General features: G+C 39.1%; 1 protein-coding gene across 1 annotated transcript in view; it reads right to left on the bottom strand.

Moving 5' to 3' along the window:
• Positions 1-3,882: 3,882 nt before the first annotated feature.
• Positions 3,883-16,117, bottom strand: part of LOC132824295 (nuclear receptor-interacting protein 3-like) — a 38,313-nt gene continuing 26,078 nt past the window's right edge. The window contains exon 7 of the mRNA XM_060838638.1: positions 3,883-4,093. Within this exon, the coding sequence (XP_060694621.1) occupies positions 3,883-4,093 (211 nt within the window). The remainder of the gene's footprint in view (positions 4,094-16,117) is intronic.

Genomic DNA, 16,117 nt, shown 5'->3' with positions numbered 1-16,117 from the left:
ACTGGGATTTCCCCCTGGGTTTTCATTTGCACTTCAACATGTATTTGGAGAGGTAATATTGTTCCTAATGGAAAAATAAGGAAAAAAATTTATAGTTCATGGATCATTTTTAACATAGATGTTCTAGAATGTACTGGTTGTCCTTAACGTGGATTTCCTTGAAAACCTATAAATCCATATGGTGAAAATATTCCTATGGTGTCCTTAGGCAATTTCAACATTCTGACTCAATAACAGTAAAGGAACAGTGATATTTATCCATCTGTTAGAGTTGCGATGCTCGCATGCTACTCCTGTTCATATTCTCAATAGAGTACATCTTGATTTTGAGAGTTGTTGCCAATGAAAATAGCAATTTGTTGTAATGTAGTATGTAACTAATGACTTCCCTTGTGTAACTGAAATCCTCTTCCTTGTTCTTTTCAGTGGGCTGTAATTTTAACTGTCTATTTTAAGTCTTTGATTCTCTCTTCCAGTAATTTGCTTATCATTTTCAGGTTCGGTTGACATATTCAGAAGCAGCTAGTCTGTGATCTATGTGCACATGACTGGAAAGGTAAAGCTATTTTAGCAGAATAATAGAATCGCTTGAGTTTCATGTTCAAAGTTTGTGAGAAGATTTGTAGCTCTGGTGCTCGGCGAACAGAACCACAACAATGAGTTTCATGTTATTAGAATTCTACAAAACGATAATGTCCCAGATACCTATCTGACATAACTAATATGCTTTTAGTAATTTTTAAAGGAAGTTCCATGTCCTGACTTTGCTTTAATTAACTCTTGATCGCCAGTATAATTTGCAAAGAAATGGCCAATAAGTAGCTGAATGGCACATTCCCCATTTAATAGGGGTAATGGATGCTTTGAGGAAGCAGTTTCTTAGATTGGCTAGCGAAGTTTAAAGAGCAAAGAGCAGTCATTATTGTTTGCATGATAAATTGATGATCAGCCACTTTCAGGTGGGTTGCTGATCTAGAGGTCCTGAGACTGCTACCAAAATCACGAGAGGTGGGACTATGACAGGAATCAGCATGCCATTGGAAATCCAAGACTGAGGGTTTCTGAACCTTTATTCCAATCAGCTCAGCCCAACAAAAACCTCAGCCATAAGTATTTCCTTGTGGTTAAGTATTTATGCTTAACCACAAGGAAACACTAGTCTTACAGACTTTTTGATTTTAACAGAGGCTAATTTAATGTACTCCTATCAAATAAACAACTCAATATGTTCAAATATGTTTGCAATCTGTCCCAGATTAAAATGTCAAAAGACTTAAAATGTCACACTAATATCTGATTTTGACAATGGTAATTTGCAAAAAAGCTTGCCATTTGGTGGTGCTAAATGGTTTACAACTAAATAATGAGTCCATCAGTTGTCATTTCAGATTTTAAAATTCATTCGTGGGATTGTCACTGGCAATTTAGTTCTGATCTCCAACTGCTATTGAAAAGGGTTTTTGAACCACTTTCTTCACTACAATAGTGGTTTATGGAGCCATATCAAAAGGCAGTTAAAAGTTAAATACATTATTGGGGGTCATTTACACAGACAAGGTTGGGATAGCACATATCCTTCACAAAATGATGCTACAGAATCGGATAGGTTTTTATGAAAATCTTGTTACTTTATAATTGCCATTAATTGGTTTAATAATATTAATATAAAATTTTAATATTAGCTTTTATTCCAGATTTATTATGGAATTTAAATTTCCCATCTATCATTCTTGGATTTGAATTCTAATCTCCAGATGATTTGTTCAGACCTCTGAATTAGTAGTCCAATAAATAAACATTATTCTTCCATGTCCCAGTGCTGAGTAAGCTGCTGAAATTTCTAGATTTTTAAGTTTTATTTTTTACCAAGGAATAAGTGCATTTCTTCAACAATAAATACTTAAATTATTGACTAGTATAATTTCAACTGCATTTGCCTTTGTGCATGTTTTAGCAAAATAGCTCATCTAAACCCCACCATTCTATCTCCAAGGAAGTCATTCTCAGTGTTCTATTAATTCTACATCAGTGTGATCTTTTGATGTCAATCAGTGCAAAGCATCGAAGACTGATTCAGCTCTGTAAAGCAGTGGGGGGTGGGGAACTGTGCCTGAGCCTTTGCCTGAATTTGACAGTTGTTAAGTTACAAGGGTTACAAAATATTTGTACCTTGACAAACTCTCCAGCAAGAGAAGCATAAAATGCTTTATTTTGAAAATTGCATGTTGGTTCACAAGACATCAGCAATAAAGAATTTTGCTAAAGTTTTGGAAAAGTGGCTACTATATTTTTACATTAAAATATGTCAAACACAGTTATTTTTATTTCATTATTTAGTAAAGACTGATTTATTGTACGTGCAGTTTGTCACATCAAAATAAAACACCACTACCTAAAGCCATCCTCTGAGTCACTGCTAGATTTCAGCTGACTAAATGAGCCATCTTTTCAAATGACACCACTCAAGTGCTGCTGATCTATTTTAACAAGCCTGTTAAATCAGAACACTGGCACAGATCAATGCAACAAGAAATCATAGAATGTTTCAGCATAGAAGAGAATCATTTGGTTCATTGTTAGTTGGCTAATTGGAAGAACAATTTCTGCTTCCCCCACAATTTCACTACAACCCTGCAAATTGAAAGTCGTGATTCTCCCTTCAACATGGTTTCAGGCAGTGAAACCTAGATTCTAACCATACGTTGCATAAAAGGATTTTTCCTCATCTCACTATGGTTCTTTTGTCATTCAATTCACATATGCAACCTGTGGTTTCTGACCCTTGCATCAGTGAGAAAAGCTTCCTCCTATTTCTTTTATCTCAATCCCTCATGATTTTGCGCTCAAATCACATAATAAAGATGGTGCTGAAACCAATTTTGCTATGTCCCTCATTTACTACTTGGCAATTCTACTTAAAAGTGCAAACTTTGTCAGACCTCCAATGTATGTATTGTGATGTAAGGTGTGTACTTTATATATTGTGATATTATTTATTTTGATTTCAATATTTGAATTTGATTTAGTGACATGGATTTTCTGTATATATGGATTGACTTAATAATTAACATGTCAATATTTCTGTAGCCATGGTATTTTTTGTTTAATAAAACAACATGTGTGTGTGAGAGAGAGAGAGAGAGAGAGACAGAGAGGGGTTTGAATGTATTTACATTTAGAGAATTTATCCATGAGCCAAGTAAAGGGTATACTGGATTAAGTTTTCAGTTTGAAGATTCTAGAATTTTTGGAGGGGAGTCTTAGAGGAAACATACTTATTTTGGGGGAAAATAAAGTTTTTTTAAAATTTCAGTTTGGCAGTTCTGCATAAGTTTTGGCTGAAGCTGGTTGAATGATGCAGTTCCTCTTAGCAAAGGATAAGGTAATTTAGAATTGTTTAAAAAATAGATTGCCTCAGCATAAGGAGTTTTGTTTAAAGGTTCCAGAGCAGAGGCGTTTGGTTAAAACCCTGAAAGTTTAACTTCAAATATATGACAAATCAGAGGAGATCACCTTCTCAGACTGGGAACCAAAGCCACAACCAAGTTAAATCCTATGTGAGACAGTGAAGAGCACTCTTTCTAGCGTTTGAGTACAATAATAGGATATGTTGGCATAAATAGAATTATTTTATTAAATAGTTCAAAATCTTTAAATGTGTGATATGTGAATAGTTTGATCTATCTGATAATACACTAATTTCTTTTAAAAATAAATTATAAATAATGCATCATTAAAGGATTACAGTCAGGTTAAAAAAATTCCAAATAAACTTTACATTGTAGGACCTCAGTGCAGGGCCTCTACACATGGTCTGACCACCCGCTGCAGACTCTAGTTTAACAGCTGTCCCTACTCCACTCCAAGCCTCCATTGTGCGCTCTACTGGCACTTAGCTGCGCCAACGTAGGTTCTAGGACTGCTTCCCCTGGGTCGGTCTCTGTCCGGGACTCGCTGCTTCAGGGTTGCTTCCCAATGTACTACTCTGGAACTCAGCTCTTGCTGCTCCAAGCCTTGCTGCCTGCATGCTTCTCCGGGACTCACTGCCCTCGATGCTCTGGGGCTGCTTCCCCGTGTGCTGGTCTGGAATTGCCTCCAGGGTTAAAGGGAGAAAAAAAGAAAAACAAAGAAAAAGAACAGGTGGAGTAGAGGAGCTCCGGCTGGACCATCTTGTATATCAATCACAGCATTTCAGCCCAATGATTTGTATTCTCACTCTACATCACTTGTTCATTGTTAGCACTGAATCCACAAGGATCCATGGCTTCATAATTCCCCATTAGTTGGGGGATAACATTAGTTGCAAACATCATTTCACCTTCCATTTTTATGTCAAAGATTCCCAATTCTATAGGGCAGCATGGTGGCTCAGTGGTAAGTACTGTTGCCTCACAGTGCCAGGGGCCTGGGTTTGATTCTGACCTTGGGCAACTGTCTGTGGGGGTTTCCTCCTGGTGCTGTGGTTTCCTCTCACAATCCAAAGATGTGCAGGTTAGGTAAACTGGCTATGCTAAATTGCCCATAGTGTTGGGTATATTTGTCAGGGGTAAATGTCAGGTAGGGAAATAGGTCTGGGTGGGTTGCTATTCAGAGCATCGGTTTCCACACTGTAGGTAATCTAATCAACCTCTTTGTCACTCCACTACGTGTATTATTAAACTTGTCAATTACTTAGCTTAGGATCAACCATGCTGCCCTATACTTCATCCACATAAATATCAAGAAAATATAATCATTGTCTTTGTGTTGTGTGCCGTGGTAATGTTACTGAGCTGGTGATCCATCTGAGGCAACCAGCCATATCTAGTCTTCTGCTGGTGTATAGAAATGCATGTCACTTTGTCCAAACATGATTGAAGATCACACCCTTTTACCACATTACTGTCCAAGGAGTGTCTAATTCTTTCCTATGACAGAATTTGTGCTGTATTTTGAACTCTATGAAATAGATTCTCCTAAAGAAATTATGTAATTTGGAACTGTTAGGAAATAGATTACCTAGTGTTTTAGTGTGAAAGTTCCAGACCAGAGTGTCTGGTTAGAACCCAGAAGGGGTTATTTGAAGCTGAGAAAGTCTAAATTCATGGAAAAGGTTGTCAAACCATCAAGATTAGGAATCAACAGAAACAGTCAAGTCCATCCTACAGCAGTGATAGAGAAGGGAATTCTATCTGGTATTCTAGTACTGTAAAGTGATGGTGTTGGGATAGATTGGATTGTATTTTTTACTGTGTTTCAAAATCTTTCAAAATAGCTGTTTATTTTATTCAATATTACAGCAAACTTTGTTTTAACTAGCACTTTATGAACTGGAATTCTTGATAAACCAGCAACAATTATATACCTCAAAATGTCAGGAGTTTACTGTATCATCACAATGTCTGAGTAGTCAGTTGAGGGTGTGGGAGAGAAGGCTCTGTGGTAAGTTTTATTTAAGCCAAAGTTGCATAATTATTGAAGTGACTTATGCTCTAAATTAAGTATAACAGTATACCCTCTGCATAATTACCCCTGTTTCTATTACTTAGTGTGTGTTTTTACATTGATTATGTGGATCTCTTGATCAACTAAAATATTTGATCAATCGGCACATTTCTGTTGCCATAAGTATCAGTTCATTTTGTGAAATAAATTTCTTTTATTAAAACTACGTGAAAACTAAGTCTCATTATAGAGCATTGAATTAGAGAGTAACTTGGTAAACGGAATATAAATATCACATTTTTTTATTTTTCTGTATTTTTGACTGTTGACTGAAGTGGAAGAAGGACTATTTCAAAAACCAAAACTGTGGAAAACTGGTGCATTTTTAAAAAGCAAATTGCTTGACACTCCTTGTAAGTGCTGTTTACACTGCTGTTTGTTCAAGCAGTGGGGAAAGTCTAGTTGCTGATTGGTCTGGGAGATGATAGCTCATTGTTGATGTTAAAGACCTTCTGGCTGCCATCAACTATGTGATTGACTCCCAGTTAGCTGAACAGCTGTAGGTGTGAATGTTTCAGTCAGAAGCTACCAGACCTCCAAAAATGAAGGAGCTATCCTTCTGATTGTAGTCAAAACACCTCAAGTCAAAAAGCAGTTTATTTCCCATCATCACTTGTTGTAATCTGTGGCCTTAAATCAATAAGTCAGACACTTCATAAGTATGGTATCAAAAATTAACACAAGTGACTGAAATGTCAGGTTCTATACTGTATTTTAGATTTGACAGTGAATACAGCAATGGAATTCTTGCATGCGGCAGAAATGAGCTTGATAGTCTTCGGATCGAGTTCATTATTTGACAGATAAACTAGAGATAGCATTGCTTAACAGAGCTAAGAACGCAGAGACAAATAAGATACTAGCATGGCATAGACAACTGGGAATGCCCCTGAGGTTTCCTCCTATGCTCTATGAGTCCTGTAGATGTGTAGGCACATAATCCAACATTGAGGATTCATTGTTCTGTTAGAAGAAATTCTCCTAAATAATATTTTTGGACCTCGAATCTCATGACATTAAATCAAATAAAATGAGCTACACGGAGTAGAATCATTTGAGGAGTCTCTGGTAGCAAATACCTTGTACCAATCTTGTGGGTATTTGTAACAATATGTTAAGATTCACTCAAAACTGAGTTCACATATGATATGTAGTCAATATCAACTGCTTTATTGTTAAATTGCTCATAACTTTCTGGAAAACCTTAGATTTAAAGCTAAAACATATGTTTCAAGACCAGGAGGCCCAAATGTTTAACAACAGCAAGGTTAAACTGAGTTATTTTCCTCAAAACGGCAGATGACATTATCATGACTGGACTCTTAAAGTGATAGTCTACCATCCTACCATATATGTAACATCCCTTCCCCTTTACGTCAGAGGTTCCTGAAGTGAAACCATTCACAATCAAATTTACAACAGTCAATAAGAAAGACATTCTGGGTGATGTCAATTCCAGAGTGGCTATTGGTGCACTCTAGTCACCATCTTATTTTTCTCATTACTTTTACGCTTTAGTGTTTTGGTGTTTTATCATGAGCAATGCCAGTCATCTAGTGGGTTGTTCTGTGGTATGTTAAAAAACATTGGCTCAGTCTTTTAGACAGTGATTTTTTGTTCTCAAGTTATCTTTAAGGAATATTTCATCGTCTGAACAAACATTTCTACCAAAACCATTTCTGGCTGGATGATAGAGAGCTTATTGGATATGTTTCATTCTGCTGCACTTAGACAGTCCATAAACTCTTGTAAGATCATAAGAACAGGATTGGGCCATTCAGCCCCTCGAGCCTACTTTCAACAGGATCACAACCAATCTGACATTCGTCACGTTCATTTTCTTGCCCTTTCACCCATAACCCTTGATTCCCCTAACATCCTCTCAATATTTGCCACGTCCAGTCCCTAAAGATTCATACAAGTTTCAATGAGATCATAGAGTCAAAGTCATACAGCACAGCAACGTACCCTTCAGTCCAACCAGTCCCTGCTGAACACAATCCCAAATTAAACTAGTCCCACCTGCTCCTGGCCCAAATTCTAAACCCTAGTGAGTAGAGACAAAACTTAGAGTCATAGAGATGTACAGCATGGAAACAGACCCTTCAATCCAACCCATCCATGCCGACCAGCCATCCCAACCCAATCTATTCCCACCTGCCAGCACCCGGCCCATATCCCTCCAAACCCTTCCTATTCATATACCCATCCAAATGCCTCTTAAATGTTGCAATTGTACTAGCCTCCACCACTTCCTCTAGTAGCTCATTCCATACATGTATCACCCTCTGTGTGAAAAAGTTGCCCCTTAGGTCTCTTTTATATCTTTCCCCTCTCACACTAAACCTATGCCCTCTAGTTCTGGACTTCCCGACCCCAGAGAAGAGACTTTGTCTATTTGTCCTATCCGTGCCCCTCATGAATTTGTAAACCCTATGAGGTCACTCCTCCACCTCCGATGCTCCAGGGAAAACAGCCCCAGCCTGTACAGCCTCTCCCTATAGCTCAAATCCTCCAACCCTGGCAACATCCTTTAAATCTTTTCTGAACCCTTTCAAGTTTCACAACATCTTTCCCATAGGAAGGAGACCAGAATTGCACACCTAATGAATGTCCTGTACAGCTGCAACATGACCTCTCAACTCCTGTACTCAATACTGTGACGAATAAAAGAAAGCATATCAAACGTCTTCTTCACTATCCTATCTACCTGTGACTCCACTTTCAAGGAGCTATGAACCTGCACTCCAAGGTCTCTTTGTTCAGCAACACTCCCTAGGACCTTACCATTAAGTGTATAAGTCCTGCTAAGATTTGCTTTCCCAAAATGCAGCACCTCGCATTTATGTGAATTAAACTCCATCTGCCACTTCTCAGCCCATTAGCCCATCTGATCAAGATCCTGTTGTAATCTGAGGTAACCTTCTTCGCTGTCCACTACACCTCCAATTTTGGTGTCATCTGCAAACTTACTAACCGTATCTCTTATGCTCACATCCAAATCATTTATGTAAATGACAAAAAGTAGAGGACCACTCCACTGGTCACAGGCCTCCAGTCTGAAAAACAACCCTCCACCACCACCACCCTCTGTCTTCAACCTTTGAGCCAGTTCTGTATCCAAATAGCTAGTTTTCTCTGTATTCAATGAGATCTAACTTTGCTAACAAGTCTCCCATGGGGAACCTTGTCGAACGCCTTACTGAAATCCATATAGATCACGTATACCGCTCTGCCCTCAATCTTCTTTGTTACTACTTCAAAAAACTCAATCAAATTTGAGAGTCATTATTTCCCACGCACAAAGCCATGTTGACTATCCCTAATCAATCCTTGCCTTTCCAACTTGTTTAGCCTTTGTACCAGGAAGCACCCTAGTGAACATTATCTGATCTGCCTCCAATGAAATGATATATTTTCTTAAATAAGGAGACTAAAACTGCTACAGTACTCTAGATGTGGTCTCACCAGCACCTTGCATAGTTGCAGTAAGACTTCCCTACACTTTTACTCCAAACCCCTTGAAATAAGGCCCAACATTTCATGAATCTTCATGTCTAGCTGCTGCATCTGTGTGGTACCCTTGTGTTTTGTGCACAAATATCCCCAAGGAACTTCGCAGCTTTCTGTGATTTTTCTCCATTCAAATCATTTTCTTTTCTTTTGTTCCCCCTTCCAAAATGAACAGTTTCACACTTTCCCATTTTATACTCCATTTGCCAACATTTTAAGAACTTCGTCAAAAAGTTTGGGCTGGAAAAGCAGAGCAGGTCAGGCAGTATCTGAGATGCAGGGGAATCGAAGTTTCGGGCATAAGCTCTTCATCAGGAATGTTGGGGCAGGGGATGCTGAAATAGGATGGTGGATGTGGAGGGGGTGTGGGGGGAAAGGTAGCTGGGAAGGTGAGGGGTGATGTTGATAGGTAAGAGGGGAGGGTGGAAAGGATAGGTGGAAAGGAGAATGAAGGGTTGGAGGATTGGCTCTGGGATGACGTGGGGCAGGGGAGATCAGGAAACTGACAAAAATCAATGTTGGTGCCGTGTCAGTGGACCGTCCCAAGGCAGAAGATGAGGCGTCCTTCCTCCAGGCATCGAGTGGCTAGGATTTGGCGGTGGAGGAGGCCCGGGATCTGCATGTCCTCGGCGGAGTGGGAAGAGGAGTTGAAGTCCACAGGGCAGTGGGGTTGTTTGGTACGTGTGTCCCAGAGATATTCCCTAAAACGTTCCGCAAGTTGAGATCCTGTCTCCCCAATGTAGAGGAGACCACATGGAGAGCAATGGACACAGTAGATGATGTGTTTGGATGTGCAGGAAAGTCTCTGCTGGATGTAGAAGGATCCTTTGGGGTTTGGACAGAGGTGAGGAGGGAGGTGTGGGCACAGGTTTTACACCTCTTGGCAGCAAGGGATGGTGCTGGGAGTGGAGAGCGGGTCGATGGGTTATGTGGACCTAACAAAGGAGTCTTGGAGGGAGTGGTCTCTGTGGAATGCCAATAGGAGCCGGGAGGGAAATATATCTTTGGTGGTGGGCTGTAATTGTAGGTGGTGGAAATGGCGGAGAATAACACGTTGTATCTGGAGATTAGTGGGATGGAAGGTCAGAACTGGATGGGAGAGTTATATCCTTGTTGCGGTTGGAGGGGTGGGATTCAAGGGTAGAGTTGCAGGAAGTGGAGGATATGTGCTCACCTACCCCACCTCATTCCAGATCCAACCCTCTAGCTCAGCACTGCCCTCTTGAACTGTCCTACTTGTCCATCGTCCTTCTCACCTATCCGCTCCACACTCTGCTCCAAACTATCACCATCATCTGAACCCTCCATTTACTTATCACCTTCCCAGCTACCTTTACCCCCAGCCCCACCTATTTATCTCTCAGGCCCCTTCTCCCCCTGCAAACAATCCTGAAGGGCTTATGCCCAAAACATCAGTTCTCCTGCTTCTTGGATGTTGCCTGACCAGCTGTGCTTTTCCAGCGCCACATTTTTCAACTCTGATCTCAAACATCTGCAGTCCTTGCTTTCTCCCTTTATTTTAGGTACTGAATCCATCTATAGCTCTCTGTAAGTTGTTTATATTCCTGCCTTTCCACTTATTTTTGTGTTGTCTAACAAATTTGGTTATGGTACATTCAATTCTTTCCTCCAAGTCATTGAAATATATTGTAAACAATTGCATTCCCAGCACTGGTTCCTGTGGAACATCACTGGTTGCCAACCTGAAAAGGAACCCCTTTTCCTTCCTGGCTTTTTCCTGCCCAAAAGCCAATTCTGTATCCATGCCAATATACTATTTTCAACACTGGACTCTTACCTTATGATTAACCTTTTGTGAGGTAGCTTGTCGAACGCCTTCTGCAAGTCCAAATACAACACATCTTCTATCCACTCTCATTGAGATTTCCTCAAGAAACTCAAATTTCCCTTTCATGAAGCTAGACTGATTCTGCTTGATTAGATATGATTTTCCAAATGTTTTTATTCGCTTCCTTAATAACTGATTCCAATACATTTCCAACAATTGATGTTAGATTAATTGGCCTATAGTTACCTGCTTTTTTTGCCTCCATCCCTTTTTGAAAGGAGTGTTACATTATCAGTTTTCCAACCCTTTGATACTTCCCCAGACTCCTAACAATTTTTGGAAAATTACAGCCAGTGTATCCACTGTCTCTGTAGTTAATTATTTTAGAATCCTAAGATACACGTCATCAGGACCAGAGGACTTATGTGCCTCTGGCCACATTAGTTTGTTTGATACTACCCTCCAGTGATGGTACTTAAAACCTTTCTCACATAATTCAAACATCCCATCGATACTAAAGAATGTTTCACAGCTAAGGCTGATGAAAAATATCTGTTTAACTCCTCTGTCATTACCTTGTTCACCATAAAGGTCTCCCAAATTCATTTTCGAAAGGCCCTAACTTACTTTGTCACGTTTCTTACTTTTTATATATTTAAAGAAGCTCTTGTTGGCAGTTTTTTATATTTCTTGCTAGTTTGCCATCATAGTTTATTTTCTATGCCTTTATTATCTTTTTAATCTCCTTTGCTGCATTTTGAAATTATCTGAGTTTTTGAGACTGTTACTGACTTTGGCCTCTTTACATGCTTTTACTTCCTTAACTTACTTGGTTAGACATGGCTAGTTTATCTCCCTCTTAGAATCTTTGCTCCTTACTGGGATATACTTTTGCTGAGAGTCATGGATTATCCCTTAAACGTCTACCGCTGCTTGCTAATTGACATTCGTGCTAACCTATCTGCCCAATTCACTTTAGCTAAATCAGTCCTCATTTCATTGTAATTCCCTTCTCTTAAATCAAAAACAGTTGTTTTTGACCCAAGTTTCTCTCTCTTGAACTGAATGTTAAATTCTATCATGTCATGATCACTACTTCATGGGCATTTTTTTCTTGGAGGTAATTTGTTAAACCTGCCTCATTATCCATTATCAGATCCAGGATTGCCTGTTGCATGGTTGGCTCTACAACATGTTGTTCTGGAAAGCCATCCCTAATGCACTCTTTGAATCCATTGTCATAGCTACTCTTTCCAATATGATTAACTGAATCAACATGAAAATTAAAGTCACTCAAAAGTATTGCTCTATTCTTTTTACCTGCTCATCATTTGTTGATATATAGCCTTTCCCACAAAGTGCCTACTGTTTGGTGTCTGTATACAATTGCTACCGACGTCTTCTTTCCCTTGATGTTTTTCCCTCTGCCCAGGTGACTCTACAGCATCCAAGCCCAGATCTCTCACAGCTGTCCTCATTTCATCTTGTATTAACAATGCTACCCATCACCTTTTCCATCCCTCTTACCCCTGAATGTTAACTTCCCAGTTTTGGTTTCCTTGTGTTTCCATGATGGCTGAGATTATATTCATTTACATTGATTTGCACTGTCAATTTGTCCATCTTATTCTGAATACTTCATGCATTAAGATACAAAGCTTTTAAGTTTGTTCTGTTATCTAATTTCCCTACACCTTCATGGTTCCTTGGTACAATATGGTATTCACACAACCCATCCCTTTTATTTTCTGGTTACAATCGACTCCCTCACTAACCTCACTCCTACTCCAATTGTCCTTGTGATATAATCTGTGGAACATTATCATTACAAGTTGTTCCAGATGACCAAACCTTGTAAAGCCCTCACCCAGTCATTCAATGGTTGTCTCTGAAGATGTCACCCTCATGATAGCAACTTCAGGTCAATTAGAATTTCACTCTTCAAAAAAAAAAGTCCAGCAGAGTTTATATGGATTATTTGCCCTGGCCTTTCTAGCCAATCCTATGGTTTAGTTGTGCTAATGAGAGTAGGTTGCAAACTCTTGAACACACTGCTTATATTTCCACCTTCTCCTCAATTTCCAAGGCAAGCATTCGCTGCCAAAATAAAAACACTCTGGCTATCTCCTTCATACTGACAGTGACCTTTGTGTCATTGATTTAACACATTTCCTTAGCTGAGATGACGGTCATTCCCCCAGGAGACATTTTGCTTATGCAAATAATTCTATCGTGTGTGATGTATAGCTTCAATTCTACTTTTTCTGATAGTGGTGTACTGCTTTACTTGTCTTGCTATTACCAAAGTTTTCTCTACTTGTTCAAAGTAGAAAATGTTCACATGAGGATTCTTTGTAGTCAATTCATGTGGCAAAAATAATCTAGAGAACCTATCAGCATTTCCAGTTAAGTTGGATGACCAATAATTAATTGAATAAATGTGAACTGATAGCAACAACTCCCACCTCTGCATTCACCTTGCTGCTGGAGAAAATCTAGCTTGCCAATATTAGACCCTGTATGAGACTCAAATATTTCAGAGCTAAAAATGTGTTGCTGGAAAAGTGCAGCAGGTCAGGCAGCATCCAAAGAACAGGAAAGTCGACGTTTTGGGCATTAGCCCTTCATCAGGAATGATTCCTGATGAAGGGCTAATGCCCGAAATGTCAAATTTCCTGTTCCTTGGATGCTGCCTGACCTGCTGCACTTTTCCAGCAACACATTTTTAGCTCGGATCTCCAGCATCTGCAGACCTCAATTTCTACTCAAATATTTCAGTCAATGATCTATAGTCTGTTAAAAGGGTACATTTCTATTCATAAAAGTATTGGTGGAAAAATCTAATATCAAAACGATTCCCAGTGCTTCTTTCTCCATGTTTGTTCATTTATGCTTTGTTTAACATCTTAACACAAAAGCTGTTAGCTTCTCTTCAACATTGGGTAATATGTAAGAAATGACTGCTGTCACTCTATATGGCAATACAGCCCATGCTAGTTGCAACAGTAACGGAGTCAAAATGGGTAAGAGCTTCTAACTTTAATAAAACCTCTTGGCTTGTAAAAAAGTTCTTTCACATTGATCTTTCTACTTCCAATTCTTGTTTGACATAATGGATTGTGCAATGACTTGAGAGTGGTTGCGAGATTTCAGACAAACCTGCTATAATAATTTACCCCAAAAGTTAGTTTAGTTAACTTACATGTTTAGTTATTAGTGCCTCACTTATAACTTTTATTTTTGATGACTTGTATGGTCACTAAGTATCAAATATATGGCCCAATTATTCACTGGAAGATTTTTAAAAATTCACATTTGTCTTTCCACATTTTCAAGCCATATACTTCAAGTCTCTGTAGAGCAGCATCTAAATCTTTGTTTCTCCCCATGACAGAAATGTCATCTCAGTAACACTGGACTCCATCCAATCAACTTAAATACAAAAGAATTCCAGTTTGAATCACATTAAGTTGTCTTTTATGTGTTACAATCATCATGTTGCTGGAGAGAGGCTCAACTAAGGTCGATTTTACTGAAAAGTTGACCTCCAGCTAGTCCATTAAGTAGATCATTAAATGAAAAGGCTCAGTACACAATACTGATCTTAAAATCATCGCATTGATGTACTAATCCATCTTTCTATGTCACTGGTATGATAGAAGTGGCCCAGTGACTCACATTTTGGGTTGAAGGACTCCCATCTTGATTGGCCTCTAATTCTGTCTCACTCTTTTGTTTAAGTTATTTAAGGTACTGATCTAGCCTTGAAACATTTAGCTCAATTTTCACTTTTGAATTTCAATTTGGTAGAATGTTTTCTATCTTTCCCAGATCCCCATTGAAAACATTGGCATGTTTATTTAGAATTTGAGATAGATCAGTTTTGGAACCTGAACATCAGGCAATTTACTTTACCCCAGTTGATGTTTTCCCCAAACATGTTCTTCAAAAAAAAACAAAAAACTTTTGGTAACACACAACAGCAAATCTTCAGATTTCCTTTAAGTATTAGGAAAGCACAAATCAAAACATGAAAACATTCTCATAGGCCAGGATTACAAAATGTCAAATTTTGCTAGGCCCATACGTGTCAGATAGTGGAGAAACTCCAAAAATCAACTAAACCTGCATATCTAATTCTAAAACTCGCGTGAAGAATTGTTTAGCAGGCTGTAATTAGACTGTTTAGGACCCAACACTAAAATCAAATAGGAATCAGTATCTTTGAATCATTATGGATGTTTCCACAAGATTCCCTGAAGAGGTGTCTTTTGGAAAAATTACTGCAAAAGTGAAAATGGAAACATTAATTCATTTTTATATGACATGGATTACCCAAAATAGTGCAATCAGGTTCAAATTTTATAAATATTCAAAGAAGTTATAACTGGCTTGCTAGTTACAATTTAAATTTTTGGCTTATCGTCTACAATCTCAAAATTCTGTCTTATCTTACAAAGGCTTTTATCCCTTTTACACAACTAATTCCCTCTCTTATGCAATCACTAGCAGTACTCCGTGAACTTCAAGAAGAGACCAGCACTGGTGATCCTCAGATCCTCTACCTTTGAGAAGGCTGCCATTTAACACTCTAGAAATGCTTTCACCTGCACCCTCCATTACTTCAATAAGTTTTCTATTGAGGTATACTCTGCACTTTGGTGCACAATCTGTTGAGCACATCACTAACATCTCTACAATTGGTTTGGAAGGAAATGCTCCAGTTTTTTGGCATTCAGAAGACTATTAGAGTCCAGACAAATCTGCAGTCCCAGGCAGAAGGCACCCTCAGGTTCTCAGCCATTAATGATTTAATTAAAAATACACAGGAACAGGAGGCAGCCTTTTCAGCATCAGTTGACTGGATGAAGGTTGAATGAGTCAAAACCATCTGTATTGTGCTAGCTCCAGCATGCAGATGTGTGGCTGGCTACTGCCATGGAGGTTCAGGTGCAGCAGTACTTGTCAGTTTTGCACACAGACCTGCAATCCATTTCTCTAACCATTGTAGTTCAGCATCAATGGCAAGGCAAGAGGAAGAGGAGAGACTTCAATACAATTTTAGTGCCCCTTCCTCTCATGGAGACAGGATGGTGCTGTAGGCACCCATAGATAGAGAAAGTACATTTACGAGCCCTAGGAACTTCCTCTGATACTCCAGAGATGCTAGCCCCTTACACAGCAGAAGAAACAGAAGCTGCAACTGGCCAGAATACTTTTGACAGGTCTGAGTCCTCGAAGATGAAATGTCCACAAGCATAACCTGCTAAGTCTTTCACGTCAATAAGGTCAACTACAGACCAGACTGCCTCCACCCAACGTGGATGTCAG

The sequence above is a fragment of the Hemiscyllium ocellatum genome, chromosome 18, assembly GCF_020745735.1.
Source record: "Hemiscyllium ocellatum isolate sHemOce1 chromosome 18, sHemOce1.pat.X.cur, whole genome shotgun sequence".
In the NCBI taxonomy this organism is placed as follows: Eukaryota; Metazoa; Chordata; class Chondrichthyes; order Orectolobiformes; family Hemiscylliidae; genus Hemiscyllium; species Hemiscyllium ocellatum.
Note: the sequence above shows the minus strand (reverse complement) of the source record. Positions and strands in the feature narration are given on the sequence as shown.